This window comes from Doryrhamphus excisus, linkage group LG20, assembly GCF_037039965.1.
Source record: "Doryrhamphus excisus strain RoL-2023G ecotype Guam linkage group LG20, RoL_Dexc_Guam_v1.1, whole genome shotgun sequence".
Taxonomy (NCBI): domain Eukaryota; kingdom Metazoa; phylum Chordata; class Actinopteri; order Syngnathiformes; family Syngnathidae; genus Doryrhamphus; species Doryrhamphus excisus.
Window position 1 is genome coordinate 8,081,350 of NC_136376.1, and position 17,755 is coordinate 8,099,104.

The 17,755-nt window shown below is 40.7% G+C and overlaps 2 protein-coding genes across 2 annotated transcripts; one reads left to right on the forward strand and one right to left on the reverse strand.

Annotated features, from left to right (window-relative positions):
* The first annotated feature begins 625 nt into the window (after positions 1-625).
* On the forward strand, positions 626-5,149 carry st3gal7 (ST3 beta-galactoside alpha-2,3-sialyltransferase 7). Its single transcript, XM_078787234.1, has 8 exons — positions 626-714; positions 851-1,002; positions 1,096-1,216; positions 1,290-1,633; positions 2,911-3,097; positions 3,172-3,312; positions 3,433-3,582; positions 4,305-5,149. Exons 1-8 carry the CDS (start codon positions 697-699, stop codon positions 4,389-4,391), a joined length of 1,200 nt encoding a protein of 399 aa, XP_078643360.1. The 5' UTR covers positions 626-696; the 3' UTR covers positions 4,392-5,149.
* hps1 (HPS1 biogenesis of lysosomal organelles complex 3 subunit 1) lies at positions 4,323-12,480 on the reverse strand. Its single transcript, XM_078787233.1, has 18 exons — positions 12,328-12,480; positions 11,713-11,876; positions 11,504-11,638; positions 10,986-11,128; positions 10,797-10,905; positions 10,295-10,455; positions 10,111-10,213; positions 9,954-10,032; positions 9,533-9,588; positions 9,258-9,425; positions 8,999-9,178; positions 8,283-8,359; positions 8,072-8,209; positions 7,919-7,987; positions 7,684-7,825; positions 6,409-6,522; positions 6,258-6,340; positions 4,323-5,327 (listed from the first exon to the last, which is right to left on the reverse strand). Exons 2-18 carry the CDS (start codon positions 11,827-11,829, stop codon positions 5,165-5,167), a joined length of 2,037 nt encoding a protein of 678 aa, XP_078643359.1. The 5' UTR covers positions 11,830-11,876; positions 12,328-12,480; the 3' UTR covers positions 4,323-5,164.
* Between the last annotated feature and the right edge of the window lie 5,275 nt (positions 12,481-17,755).

Sequence of the window (17,755 nt, forward strand, 5' to 3'; positions counted from 1 at the left end):
GAAAGCTTTAAGTCTCGTCTTAAAACCCACTTTTATTCTCTGGCTTTTAACTCGGAGTGAGTCGTATGGTCCTGTGTCTTTTAGTTCTTTCTTTTTATTTTAATTGGTTTTATTATTTTTTTTATACTTTTATTGCTTTGCTTCTTGTTTTTAATATTTTAATATCTATTTTACTATTTTATTTCTTATTTGATTTTTTTAGTTTTGGATTAGATTCAATTTGTACCTTTATTTATTGTATTTTATTTTTGTGCAGCACTTTGGAAACTCTGTTTATAAAATGTGCTATATAAATAAAGTGGATTGGATTGGGTATAAAACAGCCTAGGCCAGAATATAACCAATAGGCAATATATCAATACTGTTATTGGTGTTTAGTTTTCGTATGTGGTTATTAGTCTGAAGTATATTTTATGGGATGGGGGTATACAATGCCCTACGACCCCTGATGAATGTGTGGTAGCAGGAATAACAAGCCAAAATCATTAAAAAAAGTACACAAATGTCGCTTTACATGACATCCAATGAGGTTATGTTGATTTAGTAGGTGTGTCTAAAAAAACAAATTTTCCCTTGCAGTGCTCACTGACATTGTCCAAGCCTCTAGTTAATGTATAACCCGTGTTAGGAAGAGTATGGTGAGGTAAACTGGCAGAAGCAGCCATTTTAGCACTATGTACCGCTGCAGGCTCTTACATGAAAGACGACATAGCAGGTATTTCACTCATATTACAATTTGTATTTGAACTTAACATTGCTGTTAAGCAGTTATGACCACAGAGCGCGCGCGTGTGTGTGTGTGTGGTGTTGACAAAGTACTTGTTCTAATAAGTGTGTATTTGAGGTGAAGGTTACCATGGTGATCCTGAATCGCTTGAGTGTAGAAGACGATCCACATGATGGTCCTACGTTGCTGCCGGAGGCTGCACAAGCTGCTGTAACGATGCCTGCAGCACATAAACAGGCAACGCAATCACATTTCAAAAATGTCTTCCTCAGCAGGTAAAAAAAAATAAATATCTACATCTGCACAATAATAATATAATCAACAGACTGTGTTCATCATAAAGCTAATGATGTGTTGTTGTCTTACAGGAGTGAGAACTTTGTGGTCAGTGTGGTTCTTCTTGTTGCATGCTACTCTGCTATTCTTCTTCCAGCATATTTGCCCTTAAATAAACAGCCTGTGAATGATGACCAATATCCCAAAGATCTGGTATGGACACACCTTCACACATTTCTATTTCAGTCTTTTTTTTTGTTATCTTTCTTGCCTTTGTCCTCTTCAGAACTTGTTGAACCACTCGGCCTCCCTGCTGGCAAGACAGTGTCAGTCTCACTGGTGTGTGAAGCGCCTCAAGTCTCTGCCCTGCTCCTCAAGCCTCATGGACATTCCTGTGTTTATGCTGAAAGATGGGAGCGGTGCATGCTGGGATATGCCTCCTCCTCTCGGGCTACGGGGGAGCAAAAAGCATCTGGATCGGGCTCTGGCCGCTGTACCTCAGCCTGGTCTGCCGTCATCTTTGAGGAGGGGTGGGGGAAGTTGCAAGCGATGTGTGGTGGTGGGCAGTGGAGGGGTCCTCCTCGGGAGCCACCTTGGATCTCATATAGATCAGTATGATGTCATCATCAGGTATGTATGGCAGCTGGGTTCATATAGGTTCTGAATAGGCTTGTAAAAGGAACAAATTAATGGAACTAACCGAGGTTCCGCTGTATTGTATTTGATACCAAGATGGACACTTGAAAAATCTATCAATGATAACTAACATGGAAAATAATCAGTTGGAAAAAATAACAGTGGGCATAACTATGAGCCCTGTGGCGCTCCACTGTTGTATATAGTACTGGTCAAACAGTGGGGGAATTTTCTCATTCAATTCAAAGAATTGTCCTTATATAGGTATATATAACTATGTATTTTATTGTAATCATCGTGTGATGGTAATTCAATAATTAATATGTTTGTTTCTTTCGGCTATTTCCTGGTTTCGGAGTCGCCAGAGCAGATCTTATGATCTTCATACTGATGAGTACTTTATATTCCGGATGCCCTTCCTGATGAATACCAATGATGCTTACTAGTGGAGTCGAACCCGGGGTGTTTGCTCCGAAGTCCAGAATGCATTCTAATTTAATAATTAATAACATAGGTACAGTTTTTAAAAATACACAATTGAAATACATCTAGAGTGGCACGGAGGATGAGTGGTTAGCGCGCAGACCTCACAGCTAGGAGACCAGGGTTCAATTCCACCCTCGGCCATCTCTGTGTGCAGTTTGCATGTTCTCCCCGTGCATGCGTGGGTTTTCTCCGGGTACTCCGGTTTCCTCCCACATTCCAAAAACATGCTAGGTTAATTAGCGACTCCAAATTGTCCATAGGTATGAATGTGAGTGTGAATGGTTGTTTGTCTATATGTGCCCTGTGATTGGCTGGCCACCAGTCCAGGGTGTACCCCGCCTCTCGGCCAAAGACAGCTGGGATAGGCTCCGGCACCCCCGCGTGAGGAAAAAGCGGTAAAAAATGAATGAATGAATGAAATAAATCTATAATAAATACATTAAATAATACTGTAATTTGAATGATTTTTTATATTAAAGTAGTTGTAATAAAACAATATAAAAATAATATTATTTACACTTTATCATCTAAAAAATAAACAATTAAATAAACCAGAAAAATGTACATTTCTTGTAAATTCTCATAAATTCCTGCTAATTTCAATGGAAGGATAAGGGCTTGTCACTTTTTTGTAAGGGTTTAAATATATTTAATAAATATCATTAATGTAATGAATTTACCTGTGAATTTCCAATGCTTTACAAGCATAATTATCATGACAAACACGTATATTCAGACCAGACATAGCTGATCAGTGATCCATGTTGGATGGTTGTTCTCACCAGGATGAACAATGCCCCAGTGCTTGGCTATGAGACAGACGCCGGTTCTCACACCACGATTCGCTTGATGTACCCAGAGGGGGCACCCGGCTCTGTTAACGATTACAACAAGACCGATATTGTTGCTCTTGTGGTCTTTAAAAGTCTGGATCTGGACTGGCTCACCTCTGTCATCACTAAACAACCTCTGGTGGGTCCACAGCAGTGATTGCTTTCAATGACATCATCACTCAGGGTGGGTTTGACCTTGTATGTGTTTCATAGAGCTTGTGGTCCAAACTGTGGTTCTGGAAGGAAGTGGTGGATGATATTCCTTTGAGACCGGAGAACTTCAGGATCCTCCATCCAGAGATTATTCGCAAGACTGGAGAAGTCCTACAGAAATACTCTCAGAAACAAGGAAATGTGTGTATAGTTTGACATGGACATACACTAGTATACTATAGAGTGACTAGTATACAGCCTACATGCTGTGTTTGCATACTATTGTCAGAGAAGGTATAGATTGTGTATGTGTTTGTATAGATGGTGCCCACACTGGGTGCTGGCGCTGTGGTGATGGCTCTGCAGTTTTGTGACCATGTCAGCTTGGCAGGCTTCGGCTACGACATGCAGCACCCTCACTCTCCACTTCACTACTATGAGACCATACGTATGGCCGCCATGAAGGCTCAGGTAAGACCATATATGAGTATTACCTCCCCCAAGGAGCTTGCTTTTTTTATCACGGTGAGTAAAAAGGGTTATACAACGGTTGAATATTTTTCAGCATGTTGCCTTCAAGTCATTAAACTTTGTTGGTGCATTACATAATTTAAGTCATTAAAAGGTGAAGGTCCTTAAAAAAACGTAAGTCATTAAGTGTTGGTGCAGATTCAATATTTTTTCTCATAAACTCATAAAATTGACGCATAATGAGGAATTGTTGCCCCCGTTTTTCATTCATTCATTTTCTACCGCTTTTTCCTCACGAGGATCGCAGGGGTGCTGGAGCCTATCCCAGCTGTCTTCGGGCGAGAGGCGGGGTACACCCTGGACTGGTGGCCAGCCAATCACAGGGCACATATAGACAAACAACCATTCACACTCACATTCATACCTATGGACAATTTGGAGTCGCCAATTAACCTAGCATATTTTTGGAATGTGGGAGGAAACCGGAGTACCCGGAGAAAACCCATGCATGCACGGGGAGAACATGCAAACTCCACACAGAGATGGCAGAGGGTGGAATCGAACCGTGGTCCTCCTAGCTGTGAGGTCTGCGCGCTAACCACTCGCCCACCGTACAGAATTTCTTAGTGATTTCTTAGAGCAAGTGCAATAAGAGGTATGAGCTATACAAGAGCTCAATTATTGCTGATCGTTCGCTCTATGCTCTATTCTCGTACCTGCAGGTGGTTCATGACGTGAGTGCTGAGAAGCTCTTCCTGAGGGAGCTGGTGGCTGCAGGAGCTGTGACTGACCTGACGGGAGCGCTGTGATGCGGACAGGCTGACAATAATATGAACTCCACGTGCATCCTCCTCCATCCTCCTCTACTGTCTCTTCTTGGGAGTCAACCTGCGGTGATGCTGATGTCCTACATAGTTAGTGGAATTGTTCCCAGGCAGCTGCTGAGAAGCAGCAAGACCGACCTTTAAAACACAACATCCTCAGGGTCTGATAGAGAAATAAGTGAATTTAACAAGATTGTGAGTGTACCGGATACATTTGACAGGAAGTTACATTATCAGTCCATATAATGTATCTATTATTATTATTAATAATAGTCCCATACAAAGCTTCAGCATTTGGCTTTGCAATCATGTTTTTTCCTGCTGATTTCTTGTACATTACCTTGCATTGCTGCAATGTACTGTGTGTGTATGTGTGCGAACGCCCCCGCCTCCCCCCAACAGAGACAAAGCAGTTGTATGACTGTACCACTGCAATGAGTGAACTCTCTTCCTGTCTGTTCATTTTCATTTATAATGTGATTAATTTATTTATTTGCGATTTCGCAACATTTTTTTTCTGAACAAGAAATCTTTACACATTTTAATATTGTGAAATATTGTGACAGAATGAACATATTGTTAAATAGCATGATGTTTGTTTATACATTTCATTGGATAAGTGTTGTGGCAGATGTGTACTACATGTTTCAGTTATATAGGACTAACATTTTTTGGTGATATTAGTCACATAACCAGTTGGTGGCTGATATAAAATTACAAAAATAAATAAGAAATGAATAAAACTATTCTATAAGTATCTATAGGAGTGGATTACGAGAGGGTTCCCACAGCTTGCTGGCCAGTTGTCTGCAGTGCTGCAGGATGATCTCAGTGGGGATGACGCCCAGGTGGACTGTCAGCAGCTCATAACACTTCACCACCTCGCCCTGGTGGCTCTTACTGTAATAGCGCAGCAGCTTCCTACGAGGGAACAAACACACCACACTCTCCTAAGCATCGTCTGCCTCCTCTTTATGGAGCCGTCCATCTGAATAAGGAACGTTTACTGTAGTTCCTCAAGTAGTGTCGCAGGTCAAATGGACACAACGGGGTAGGGTTGGGCATCAGTGGGAACCGGGACTATATATGAGTCATTATTAATAAATGTAATATTTTGTAGTTTGATCATTGATCAAGACTTTTTAAATAAGGGCTTTAACATTATTAGAGCTTGGAGACATGGAATAACACCCCTATAGTCACTTTTACACACTATTATTCTTTGTTTACATCACATTTCTCAGGCTATGGCCGGCACTAGCATAGCAAGCTAAGTAGTTAGCATCTCCAATTTACTTATTCTCAACCTAATTAAGTGTTTCAAAGAGCGTGGCAAAGTCGGCAAATGAGACAAAAAATTACCACTTCCACACAGAAAAAGGGAGAACCTTTTTATCCACTTAATCTCAGCCCTGCCTCGGCTCCTCAAGAGCCGGTCCCCACGCAGCGTGAAAGGCAATGGTCATGTCTGACGCATAGTGACCAGGATACTACATATACGTTGTCTTTCAACATTTTTTGACCAATAATAAGCCCTAGTCAACCATGAAACGGTGATCATTAATTAATTAATTAACTATTATTATATGAAAATCAAAACAAAACCACTCCGATTACTCAGCATACCTCACAAGTACACAGTACAAGCGGAATAAAAACTGGATGGATGACTAGCTAGGAAAAAAAGACCCCTCCTGTCCAATATTGCAATATACATGGATATTACTTTAATTAAATATAATGTTTGAAATGTATTATTTCATATTATACAAATGTACTTTTACAAATAAAGGCCTCCTTCTAATGAACTCATGTGTCAAGCAAATAAATGTGAAAAATATGATATGTTACCTGTAGTAGTCCCAGGCGATCATCCCAATGGGGGCGGAGTCATCAGGTAAGACAGGCATTTCCACCGCCTCCAACTTGTAGCCCTGAATAGATTACCATTATTATTTACGACTTGCTTTTGAAGGCAAAGTCAAACATCTGGGAAACGTACAGTTTCGTTTTCAAACCAGAGGAAGTAGCAGAAATAGAAGTCTCCATCTCGCAGCGTGACGGTGGAATAACCTTTTTGGAGATAGCGCCGCGCCGTGCTCACAAGCCTCCACACCTTCAATAAATACAAATATACAGTAAATGCTAAATTACCGGCTCAATTGAATGAACGGTCCAGCCTCCTATAGTTGCTGCGTGCATGCTAGGTTAATTGGCAACGAGAAATTATTCCCCGGCTGCACGGTGAACAAGTGGTTAGTGCGCAGGCCTCACAGCTAGGAGACCCGAGTTCAATTCCACCCTCGGCTATCTCTGTGTGGAATCTGCATGTTCTCCCTGTGCATGTGTGAGTTTTCTCCGGGTACTCCGGTTTCCTCCCACATTCCAAAAACATGCTAGGTTAATAGGCGACTCCAAATTGTCCATAGGTATGAATGTGAGTGTGAATGGTTGTTTGTCTATATGTGCCCTGTGATTGGCTGGCCACCAGTCCAGGGTGTACCCCGCCTCTCGCCCGAAGACAGCTGGGATAGACTCCAGCACCCCCGCGACCCTCGTGAGGATAAGCGGTAGAAAATGAATGAATGGTCTACACCAGGGGTCTCAAACTGGCGGCCCACAGGCCAAATGGGGCCCACTGGATGCTAGTTTGAGGCCCCCGCCTTGCTATGAAAATTTAATGTTAGTTTGATATGGCTGCTGTATGGTATCATGAACCCAGAAATGACTGCTTAAATTGTTTATTTCATTTTTTTTATTTTAAGATAAAATTAAGATATTTGAGAACAGTAAAAAAACAATTTTTTTTTTCTGTTGCGGCCCAGCCTCACCCAGACCCTAGATCCAGGGGCCCCCGGGTAAATTGAGTTTGAGACCCCTGGTCTACACCATCTAAAGCTAATAACTGCTGGGAGGTCCTAAAGCCTAAAAAACTGGTCGAAGTTACATTTGCAGTACTGCATCATCAACAGCTTTATCTACCTCTGCATGCGCTTTAAAATGTTGCTTCTCAACTGTTGGTATGCATGTGTGTTACACTTGCTGTACAGTTGTTTACAATGAACTCATCAAGGGTGTTAATGCTAGATGAGCAGTTTGCTGCAATTACAACATTGGTTGTGTTATGCAATATATTCAATGTTAGCTTCATTTTCCTTTCCACTTTCACACACCATACCAAAGATGCATTTTTACATTTTTTTTTCAAAGACATAATATTTGTTTAAATGACTGTGATTGAGTGTACCTAATGTAGTACATAATGTAGATGCCTCACCTTGCTTTTAATAAACTGAGCCACAGCGCCTTTGCCCAGCTCTGATGTTGTACGCTCCGTGACGCTGAGTGAAGGAGCAATCATCTGGCCGGTGGATCTGTCCACGCAGATGAAGTGGATGAGGCCTGGGAAGTCTTCCAGGTATGTAGGATGAAGTGGGTCAAGGTTTAAAGGACATAGAGGACATCATGTGATGCACTCTAACAGCAAAGGTGAGATTGTTCCCATGACAGGATATGATACCATGGTGATATTTCGCTTGCTTTTCACAAGTAGAAAGTCTTTCCAGTCTATCAGCTTCTCCCTGTGAGAGACAGGAGCAGTGAGGAGTATAGGGAGTATAGAATGAAGTTCCTCTCCAGAAACCAAATATCCGAGTTATACACACTGCAACATGGCCTGGGCTCGCTCCTGCAGACCAGGTGAGAGCCTCCGAGCAGCATCAGCGGGTGCGGAATCACTAAGGAAGCACTGGCGGTAAATGGTGCATAGTTGGGTCTTCATGTTCTTACACCACGGGATGAGACTGCAAGAAAAACATTGAAAAAAAAAAAACTAAATCACCGCACTGCACCGACAGGTGGCATAAAGACACTCACTCTTTGTTGAAGCCAGGTCCGCCTCGGGCAAAGGCTCGGTACTTGAACTCGCTCCAGACATTTTGTAACTGCGCAGACTGAATGTAAAAAAAAAAAAAACAACAAAAAAAGATATATTTTAAAAAAGCACTGTTTTCTACATCCCTGTGTATTTCTTCTATTAGTAATACTAACAAAAACAATTAGTATCATAATTGATCACATACTGAATATACAGTCATAATAATAAATTGTCCATATTTGTCACATTATTATCTTTTAATGCTTTGCTAAAATTGCGTGCATTATATAATAATTGTTGTACCATCAGACTTTACTATCATCTGAGTAAATTTTAAGGTTGTGCCAAAGTTACAGTACATGATTTCAGTAGTTTAATTCATACCAATTTGTAGTTTTTGTAGTTCATTTGGTGATTAGAGCATAAACCAGTTGTAGTGTAAACAATACAGAATTAATATTTTTGACATTTTTTCAGATTTTAGAAGATGAGAATTTGGCATTTTAATTGGCCGCTGGTATTTGATGAGTATATATTGATGAGAGTGTACATGTTGTATGAATATTACTGTCCCTCCAATGTCTTATGATACTTTTGCAAATCCAATCATGGTGGCTATCCCGTTCAGTTTGGATAAGTGATGTACACACAAATTGAAAACACTGAAAAATTAATATGCAAATGTAAAATCACTATAGGAACACTGTCGACGTACTTGAATCTCACTGGAGCCGAGAGCTTTGATGAACTTGTCCAGTTTGCTTCTAATGTCATGTATTGTTGGCTGGCTCCTGGTGGCGGACGATCCTTCCTGTCCTTCGCTTAAGCGCTTCTCCAGCTTGGCAAAGGCCTCCAGGAACATATACACAGACACAGCCACGGCACTGGTGGGAATCTGGTTGGGTTCATTACAACGAGACACACGTTTAGACTGACTGCATGAAGTAAAAGGGAGGGATGGAGATGTGTATCACCTTAGTGAGCAACACCAATGTGATGCCAGGCCACAGTGGTAGGCAGTACATGGAGTGGGGCATCATGGGATACAGTCCTTCCTTGTGGGCCACTTCTAAAAACACCCTTCGAGGGGTGGAGGGGTCAGGGGGAGGAACGTCCAGAGTGTGCAAGCTGTCTTCTGCCATCTGAACACACATTTCCGTCACTTCACACACAAACTGATTAATGTTGCCAAGTGGGTATATTTGAGTATTTATCATGGTAATAAATCATATGATATATGAATACACACCTGAATGTCTGGATCCACAAACTCAAATACAGAAGCTTCTTCTCTCACTTGTTTTTCTGCCACATACAGATATATAATAATAATTGAATTTAATAATTGGAAGCACATTTGCAGCTTGTTTTTACAAAGTAACACTTTTAATTTATCACAGTGGGCACTAAAATATGTTAAATTTTTACCCCCAGAAAAAATATATATATACATTTTTTTTTAAATTTAATTTTACTTTTTTTATTTTGTTTTATTTTGGTTTGGAATATTTGGTTACCTGTTCAACCAAATATGGTTAATATTTTCCATATAAGGGAAAAGGTTACTGTGGTTTGTACACACATAAATTGTTGTGATCACAGCTTGAGACAAATAATAAACAATAAAATATTTTCCTTTTTTTTTTTAAATTCCACACCCGCAAACTTACCCGAACTACTGGAGTTTGTAGGTGAAGGTTGGGGCGTATAAAAACTCTCTGGACCAGAACCACTTGTACTTTCTACATCCTTCATATTAAAAGATAAAAGTAACGTTATTAAATCAACAAATGATTTTGAAGAAAGCGTGACTATTGGCGTCCTCACTTCAGATCCACGGTCATCTATGTCCATGTTGCTAGGATACATTTTCTGTGCCATGATGATGAGGGCCAAAAGGTCTGAAGTGGCAAGTGTGCTCGCACTGCGACTGCAGACAAGAAAAAAAAACAAACAGTTGTGTTATGAGAAGACACAAAAGCAAACTAGGAACTACATTTAGAAGCTGTACCTGGAATAAAAGGCCAATAATTTGGTGTGCACCAAAATGAAGGCATGCTGCACCTCCTCTCCAGCTCGCTCCACACTGCTGTTAAGCTGCTGGACTAAACGCCGCTCTAGGAACTCAATGCACTGCTCGCACAGCGTGGGGTGGATCAGCCTCTCCACCGCCTCATAGGGAAAGTGTCGACAAGTAACATCATTTATTGTATGTATTTATTCACAAGGTGTGGCGTTTTGTGTGATTAATTATACATACTGCCATTTTATATCTATGAAACAGTTCAAGAACATCCTTAAAGCAGGTGTAAAGCAGATGTTGCTGCCATCTAGTGGTTGAAACTAAACGGTACAGCATTAACATGCACTGTAGCAAGAAACCGTTCATATACTATATGAAGCCTGGAAGAGTTAATTTGGAAAATTAATAATAAAAAATTAACTTGGAATATGTGTAAATAATACACAAACAACGCTATCTAAGCACAGTAACAGAAAGAAGTTTGGACTACCTCCACGAGGAAGCTTTGGTCATTCCCTCTGAGATAGCTGTAGGTGTCCAGCAGGCCCTGTAGATGTTTCCACAGTTGAGCTCTTTGCTCCGTGTCTTGAGGACGCAGCCTGGACATCAACCCAAGCCACACATTCACATGTCAAGTTGCACACGTCAACAAACAGCACATGTTGTTGTCGGGTCTTACTCTCTCCTCAGCAGGCTGCCACTTAGGGTGACCATGCCGAAAAGCACTTCGATCATCTTTTTCATAACGTAGATCTTCCTCCTCAGATCGTCTTCGTCCTCCTCACCGTCTCCATTCACAGCAATGTAGAGACACTCGTCAAACTGAAGGGGGGCACCAAAATGTGAGACTCCGAAATAGAACAACCTAGAAATAACCATTCACACTCACATTCATACCTATGGACAATTTGGAGTCGTTAATTAACCTAGCATGTTTTTGGAATGTGGGGGAGAACATGCAAACTCCACACAGAGATGGCCGAGCGTGGAATTGAACTTGGGTCTCCTAGTTGTGAGGCCTGCGTGCTAACCACTCGTTCACCGTGCAGCCGGATGCATTTATGTTTAATCAAATAATAGCATAAGATAGACATGATGAGCTGCAACACCTGGTTTGGTCACATGACCAAGGCTGACCTTATTACAACAAGGCTTAGCATTTTTAAATGTGACCTCATGGCTTAAGTGTGTTCCTACCTGGTGGAGCACATAGATGTGGTTGTTCTCGGTGGTGAAGCAAGTGTAGCTGTCGCCTAGCCTGTCCACCATGGAGCTGCAGGAGATGATGATGGGTGCAAACAAGGTGCTGATACTGTCTTCAAAGGCTGGCAACTTTAAAATAATACAGCAAATATTATTATAAATCGCCTTTTATATAGCAGAGAAATATACCAAATAACTCTCACCCCGTGGCCTTCTTCCTGAGATGCCCCATATTGCTCCTGGATGTTTTGCTGGAACTCCGGGTCAGTCCAGTGGAAGAGGACCTCGGCACTCTCAGTGCTGATGAGCAAGGCCTTCATTTGGACACTCTGGGGTTCTCTTTTATGACAATACTACCTGCATTTTGCTGCAATATATGAACAAAAATATATATATACAAGGGGGAAAATAGCAATGCTTGCAAAACAACACATACAATAGCTTCCAAAACTGTGCTGACTTAAAACATTTTGACTGAAACTGAATCAATAGGCATTTTCTGTGGGGATCACAATAATAACAGCAAGGTGATATGTACACAATGTGCAGGTGTACCTAATGAAGTGTCTTTTAGTGGTAGCGGTTCGATACCAATATAGCAAAAACAGTACCCCTAATCCTTTCAGCGTCTATAGTTTATAGTTAACTATCATAACAGGCTAAATAAGTCATAAAAGACAATATTTTACAATATAAATGATGAATCTATTTTTACTTCTTGATTCGATCGTAACTTCGGCGCACTAGAATATGTTAGCGCGTCAAAAGCAAACTTTCCATTGGCGCAAAACAAACATTACGACGTCAAAACAACTTACTTTGTGTCTTAAAGTCCTGTTGGTGACAACAAAATATATCCATATGCTGCCTTTTGCTTCTCCTTACGCTCCAAATAGTTTGTGTACATATTTGCTAGGCTCTTCCTTCCGCATTTCAGCCGCATCACGTTTTTCCGCGTCATGTGACCACAAAAAAAAGGTCAGGCAGTATTCATGCGCACACAGAAGAAACACGCTCACTTGAATGAGAGGGATTTCTTTCAATGGCTTCTTATGTTGTGGAATTGAGTCATGTGCTGCCTTCAGTGTAGCACCTGACCTGTGACTTTTCAGGAATGTCAGCATGATGGTGCTGAGCATGATTTGGAGAATTAAAGCATTAATGTTTCTATAAGCTGCAGTTGTAAAGTGTGAAGTATTCCAATGCAACTTGGATGTATTTTCAAATCAAATGAAACATTCCGGCGTTCAAGTGGTTAGCGCGCAGACCTCACAGCTAGGAGACCAGGGTTCAATTCCACCCTCGGCCATCTCTGTGTGGAGTTTGCATGTTCTCCCCCGTGCATGCGTGGGTTTCCTCCCACATTCCAAAAACATGCTAGGTTAATTGGCGACTCCAAATTGTCCATAGGTATGAATGTGAGTGTGAATGGTTGTTTGTCTATATGTGCCCTGTGATTGGCTGGCGACCAGTCCAGGGTGTACCCCGCCTCTCGCCCAAAGACTGCTGGGATAGGCTCCAGCACCCCATCGACCCTCGTGAGGAAAAAGCGGTAGAAAATGAATGAACGAATGAATGAATGAAACATTCCATAAATGACTTTAATGCTTCTTATTAGCTTAAAAAAATGTCTTTTCATGTGAGCAAGTTTTTATTTATTCATTTATTTTGATTATTTTATGATGCCTTTTCTGGAAAAATGCTTTGCTGAGGTTTGTGGTTATTTAAAAATAAAACCACACATACTTTATGGTTATGGTGCCACCTGCTGCTTTTGGTATTTCATCGGCAGCCATTTTTTTTTTTAATGTAATAATATTTTGGATTCTGTAGTGGGCGGAAATTGTCACAACAAATCACAAATGAAAAGCTCCAACATTGTGATTATGAAGAAGGTCTCAAAACAGCATGGCTTTCTTAGTTCTTTCTCATTTTACAGGCTTACAAAAATCTGTCTTTTATCAAAACATTTAGTACGGAATGTATGCTTGGTTCTTTTGAACAAGGCAAATAAGCCTTCAGCGGAGTAAACATTTACGTTTCATTAACCTTGCTGGGTTTAAAATGGTCCGTGAGTGCCATGAGTTTGCAGGTTTGGGTCAGCGTCGTAATCGGCTCCGTCAGGGTTCTGGGAATCCAACTCCGAGGGAAGTCTTATTTATGCTGACTCCTGTATATATTGAGTAAACACGGAGAAATCCTCAGACTTAGCTAAGAGGGCGGAGGGGTCCTTGCTCATCTCAAAGCTGATCAGAGAGTATAAACAGTGGGGAGGCCGAGCTGGATGACAGATTCTTCCAATATGGAGGTGCTGTCACGCAAAGAGGCCAACGCTATTTGACTAGTCGCAGGACGCCATGTTGTTATTCTGTGCTTTACATGAACATAATTCAATCCGGATAACAAGCGGATGTTGAATTGAACCTTGAATTGCTGCTTAATGTCGGGGCAAGTCAACCGATTATTGTGTATTACCTCCTTAGTTTGAAAGAATTACCCAAATTGTTTGAATTTTTTTTTCTCCTTTTTTTTCTCCTTTTTTCTTTTTTTTCTTTATCTTCTTTCTTATTCTTTTCTTTTTTCTTTCTTTTTTTTCTTTCTCTTTCTTTTTCTACTTTCTTTTTCTTTTTTGTTTCTTTCTTTTTTTAACACCTCCTCGTAAAAGCAAGGAGGTGAGGCGGCGGACACGGACGTTCATTACAAAGAAGCTATTGTCAATCTTGGCGGTTTTTTCCGTTTCTACTTTTGGCATCTTTTGGGAAGAACAAACCAATCATCCTGAACCAGCTGGGCCTACAGTCTGCGAGAGTACCTGTAGCAAAAATGGATGTCTTATTTTCTCTGATTGTGTCTTCTATATTGAGAAAGAGGGTGTAAAGGTAAATATAGGGCTGTTACTTCCTGTACAGGGGGCTCTAATGTTAAAAGAAAAACATACAGTAAAGTCTCGTTATATCGATATTCTCGGGAGTCGGAAAAAATACCGATATAACCGGACTATCCATATATCCGATCCTGCGCCGAACTGCATTAAAAGTGGGCGGATCTTTGATATGGCATGTAATTTTCTCCTTGAGTATATGGATTGCGTATCTAGCATGCTTTTGTACTACAATACATTTTGTACTACAGTAAATAAAAATAAACTTACGCTGTAGTGATTACCGGTTACCGGGACATAATTCACCCCGGAACATAATTCACCCCGGAATTATCGATAGGGAAGGTGTTGCCACCCGGAGGGGTAGGCGCGAGGGACGGGTGTTTTCCGCTGTGTGTGCTGCACTCTGGTGGTGGAAGTGTGAAAAATAAAGTTGACTGGAAGCAGCCGTTCGCCGTGTTCTTTTTTGGTATTGAAATCCTTAAGCAAAGATTGATTTAAGCTGCTTTTGTATCGATATAAGCAGACCAAATTGGCTGGCGGGAGATGAAAAGGGCATCCTAGTAACCGGATTATCATAATAACCGGGTATCGTACTAACGGAGCTAATTATATTATAAAAGACTAGAAATTTGCCGGGAAATGAAAATAGTATCGTAATAAGTAGTAATTCGATATCGATATAACGAGACTTTACTGTATTTAGAAGGTATTTAGAAGAAATAGATGTTCTATCCTCTAACTACAAAATTAGTAAATTTTTAAATAAGAAATCCTACATTGAGGAAATTTACATCATGGTATTTACATATCAGGTGAATATAGGGGTGTTACTTCCTGTATAGAGGGCTCTACTCAAACAAAATATTCAATTTTTGAATGAGAAAATCTACATTGAGGAAATGTACATTGTGATATTTATCACGATATTTACATATCAGGTGACTGTAGGGGTCTTACTTCCTGTGTAGAGGGCTCTATCAATGTTAAACATAGAATGTATGTAATATGTCATAAACAGATTTTCTTTCCTCTAACCACAAATATATTAAATTTTTAAATAAATCCTACATCGAGGAAATTTACATCACAATATTTACATATCAGGTGAATGTAGGGGTGTTACTTCCTATATAGAGGGCTCTAACAATGTTGAACATATAATGTATGTAATATGTCATAAAAAAATATTTTTCTCAACAGATGGGGGGCGGCACGGAGGTCTAGTGGTTAGCGCGCAGACCTCACAGCTAGGAGACCAGGGTTCAATTCCACCCTCTGCCATCTCTGTGTGGAGTTTGCATGTTCTCCCCCCATGCATGCGTGGGTTTTCTCCGGGTATTCCAGTTTCCTCCCACATTCCAAAAACATGCTAGGTTAATTGGCGACTCCAAATTGTCCGTAGGTATGAATGTGAGTGTGAATGGTTGTTTGTTTATATGTACCCTGTGATTGGCTGGCGACCAGTCCAGGGTGTACCCCGCCTCTCGCCCGAAGACAGCTGGGATAGGCTCCAGCACCCCCGCGACCCTTGTGAGGAAAAGCGGTAAAAAATGAATGAATGAATAAACAGATGTCTGCCTTTAAAAGAAAATGCCTTCAGATAAACCTTGTTATAATTTGGAGACATAAGAATCAAGTTAAGTCCAATTGAAATAGTTGAATTGCTTTTATGACCTAAAAATAGATTTGGGTTGTAATCACAGGTACCCGCTGTGCACACACTCGGATCAAACATATCAACCGCCAGCACTCCAAATCAACGTTGACACACGATCACAAACAATTTTCTTGAGAAAGCGCAGCTCCTTTCAGACCTGTTACATGTGGACATTCTGTGTTTTCTCATGGGATTTTCAAAATAAAATGCCATACTGTTGTGGTTTTACTGTTAATATGTTGTATATGCAGCTTTCGTTGTGTGGAGTCAACGCAATCAGTCAGTCGTGCCACGCTGGTCTGTTAGAAGTGAAAAAATACTCACAAAGATCATTAAACCTTAGCTTTTTTGTTAACGGGTCGGTTTTGACCCATGTATTAAATCAGCTATAAAATACACTAAAAATAAGTTATCATCAAATTTGCTTCTCATGTCTTGGTTACAGGCGGCACGGCGGTCGAGTGGTTAGTGCGCAGACCTCACAGCTAAGAGACCAGGGTTCAATTCCACCCTCGGCCATCTCTGTGTGGAGTTTGCATGTTCTCCCCGTGCATGCGTGGGTTTTCTCCGGGTACTCCGGTTTCCTCCCACATTCCAAAAACATGCTAGGTTAATTGGCGACTCCAAATTGTCCATAGGTATGAATGTGAGTGTGAATGGTTGTTTGTCTATATGTGCCCTGTGATTGGCTGGCGACCAGTCCAGGGTGTACCCCGCCTCTCGCCCAAAGACAACTAGGATAGGCTCCAGCACCCCCACGACCCTCGTGAGGAAAAAGCGGGAGAAAATGAATGAATGAATGAATGAATGAATGTCAATGTAGCCTTAACAAGTCTGGACCAGGTTACGTCTGCAAGGGCCTCATGAATGATGTCTAGACATTTAGAGCATGTTTCTCTCATTAGCAGCCGCTTTGTGCCGCTCTAACATCTGCTTTGTAAATATTGTTACGATTTGCCCCGTGCATTCGCAGGTGTGTACCAAGACGGGTGAAATGGATAGTGCTCACTTAGTTTGATGGTTTCAAGAGTAAAACTCCTTGACAGTGCAAGATGACATGGCTCTTGTATTGAATGTCATAAGATTGTGCAAAGCTATGTCAAGCTCTTGGCTATTGACCATTTGCACACAAATCAACAGTGTAGTTATTCTAGGTCAGGGGTCTCAAACTCAATTTACTTGGGGGCCACTGGAGCTAGGGTCTGGGTGAGACTGGGCCGCATCAGGTTTTCCAAAAAAAAACAACAAAAAACGCATTTATTAAAAACAAAAAAATTTTAAAAACTTTGTTTTGGCTCCAATTTTGGAAAAAGCTCTGATAAAACATTCCACTGTTCTCAAATATCTTACTTTTTATTTTTCTACACAAAATAAGATGACAAATAAATAAACAAATCAAGAATAAAGAAAATAAATCAATCAGTAATAAATACATATAATAATAATAATAATAAAAACTTGAGAAACCACATATAGTTGGTGGGTAGACAAATTATTTTTTTCAGATTAAGATGAACAAAGCATTATTAGAGCCCTGTAGACATGACAAAACACGACTATAGTCACATTTATACTCTTTTTATTTACAACATATTGCGCAACTGCAGGGTCTTGAGACACATGCTAACTCGCAAACTAGAGAGCTAGCGACCTAAACGGTAGCCTTCAAGTTATTTCCTTTAAACTTAAATAGCCAAAAACTTAC

What these genes read in the sequence shown, in the direction of transcription:
- st3gal7 (XM_078787234.1), top strand. An exon ending in AAAAATGTCTTCCTCAGCAG is followed by an intron (nt 1,003 to 1,095) that starts GTAAAAAAAAAT and finishes GTTGTCTTACAG; the next exon opens with GAGTGAGAACTTTGTGGTCA. An exon ending in ACCAATATCCCAAAGATCTG is followed by an intron (nt 1,217 to 1,289) that starts GTATGGACACAC and finishes TGTCCTCTTCAG; the next exon opens with AACTTGTTGAACCACTCGGC.
- hps1 (XM_078787233.1), bottom strand. Translation starts at nt 11,829, where the DNA reads ATGAAGGCCTTGCTCATCAGCACTGAGAGTGCCGAGGTCCTCTTCCAC. An exon ending in ACCAAAGCTTCCTCGTGGAG is followed by an intron (nt 10,456 to 10,796) that starts GTAGTCCAAACT and finishes TTTCCCTATGAG; the next exon opens with GCGGTGGAGAGGCTGATCCA. An exon ending in TAGATGACCGTGGATCTGAA is followed by an intron (nt 10,033 to 10,110) that starts GTGAGGACGCCA and finishes TTTAATATGAAG; the next exon opens with GATGTAGAAAGTACAAGTGG.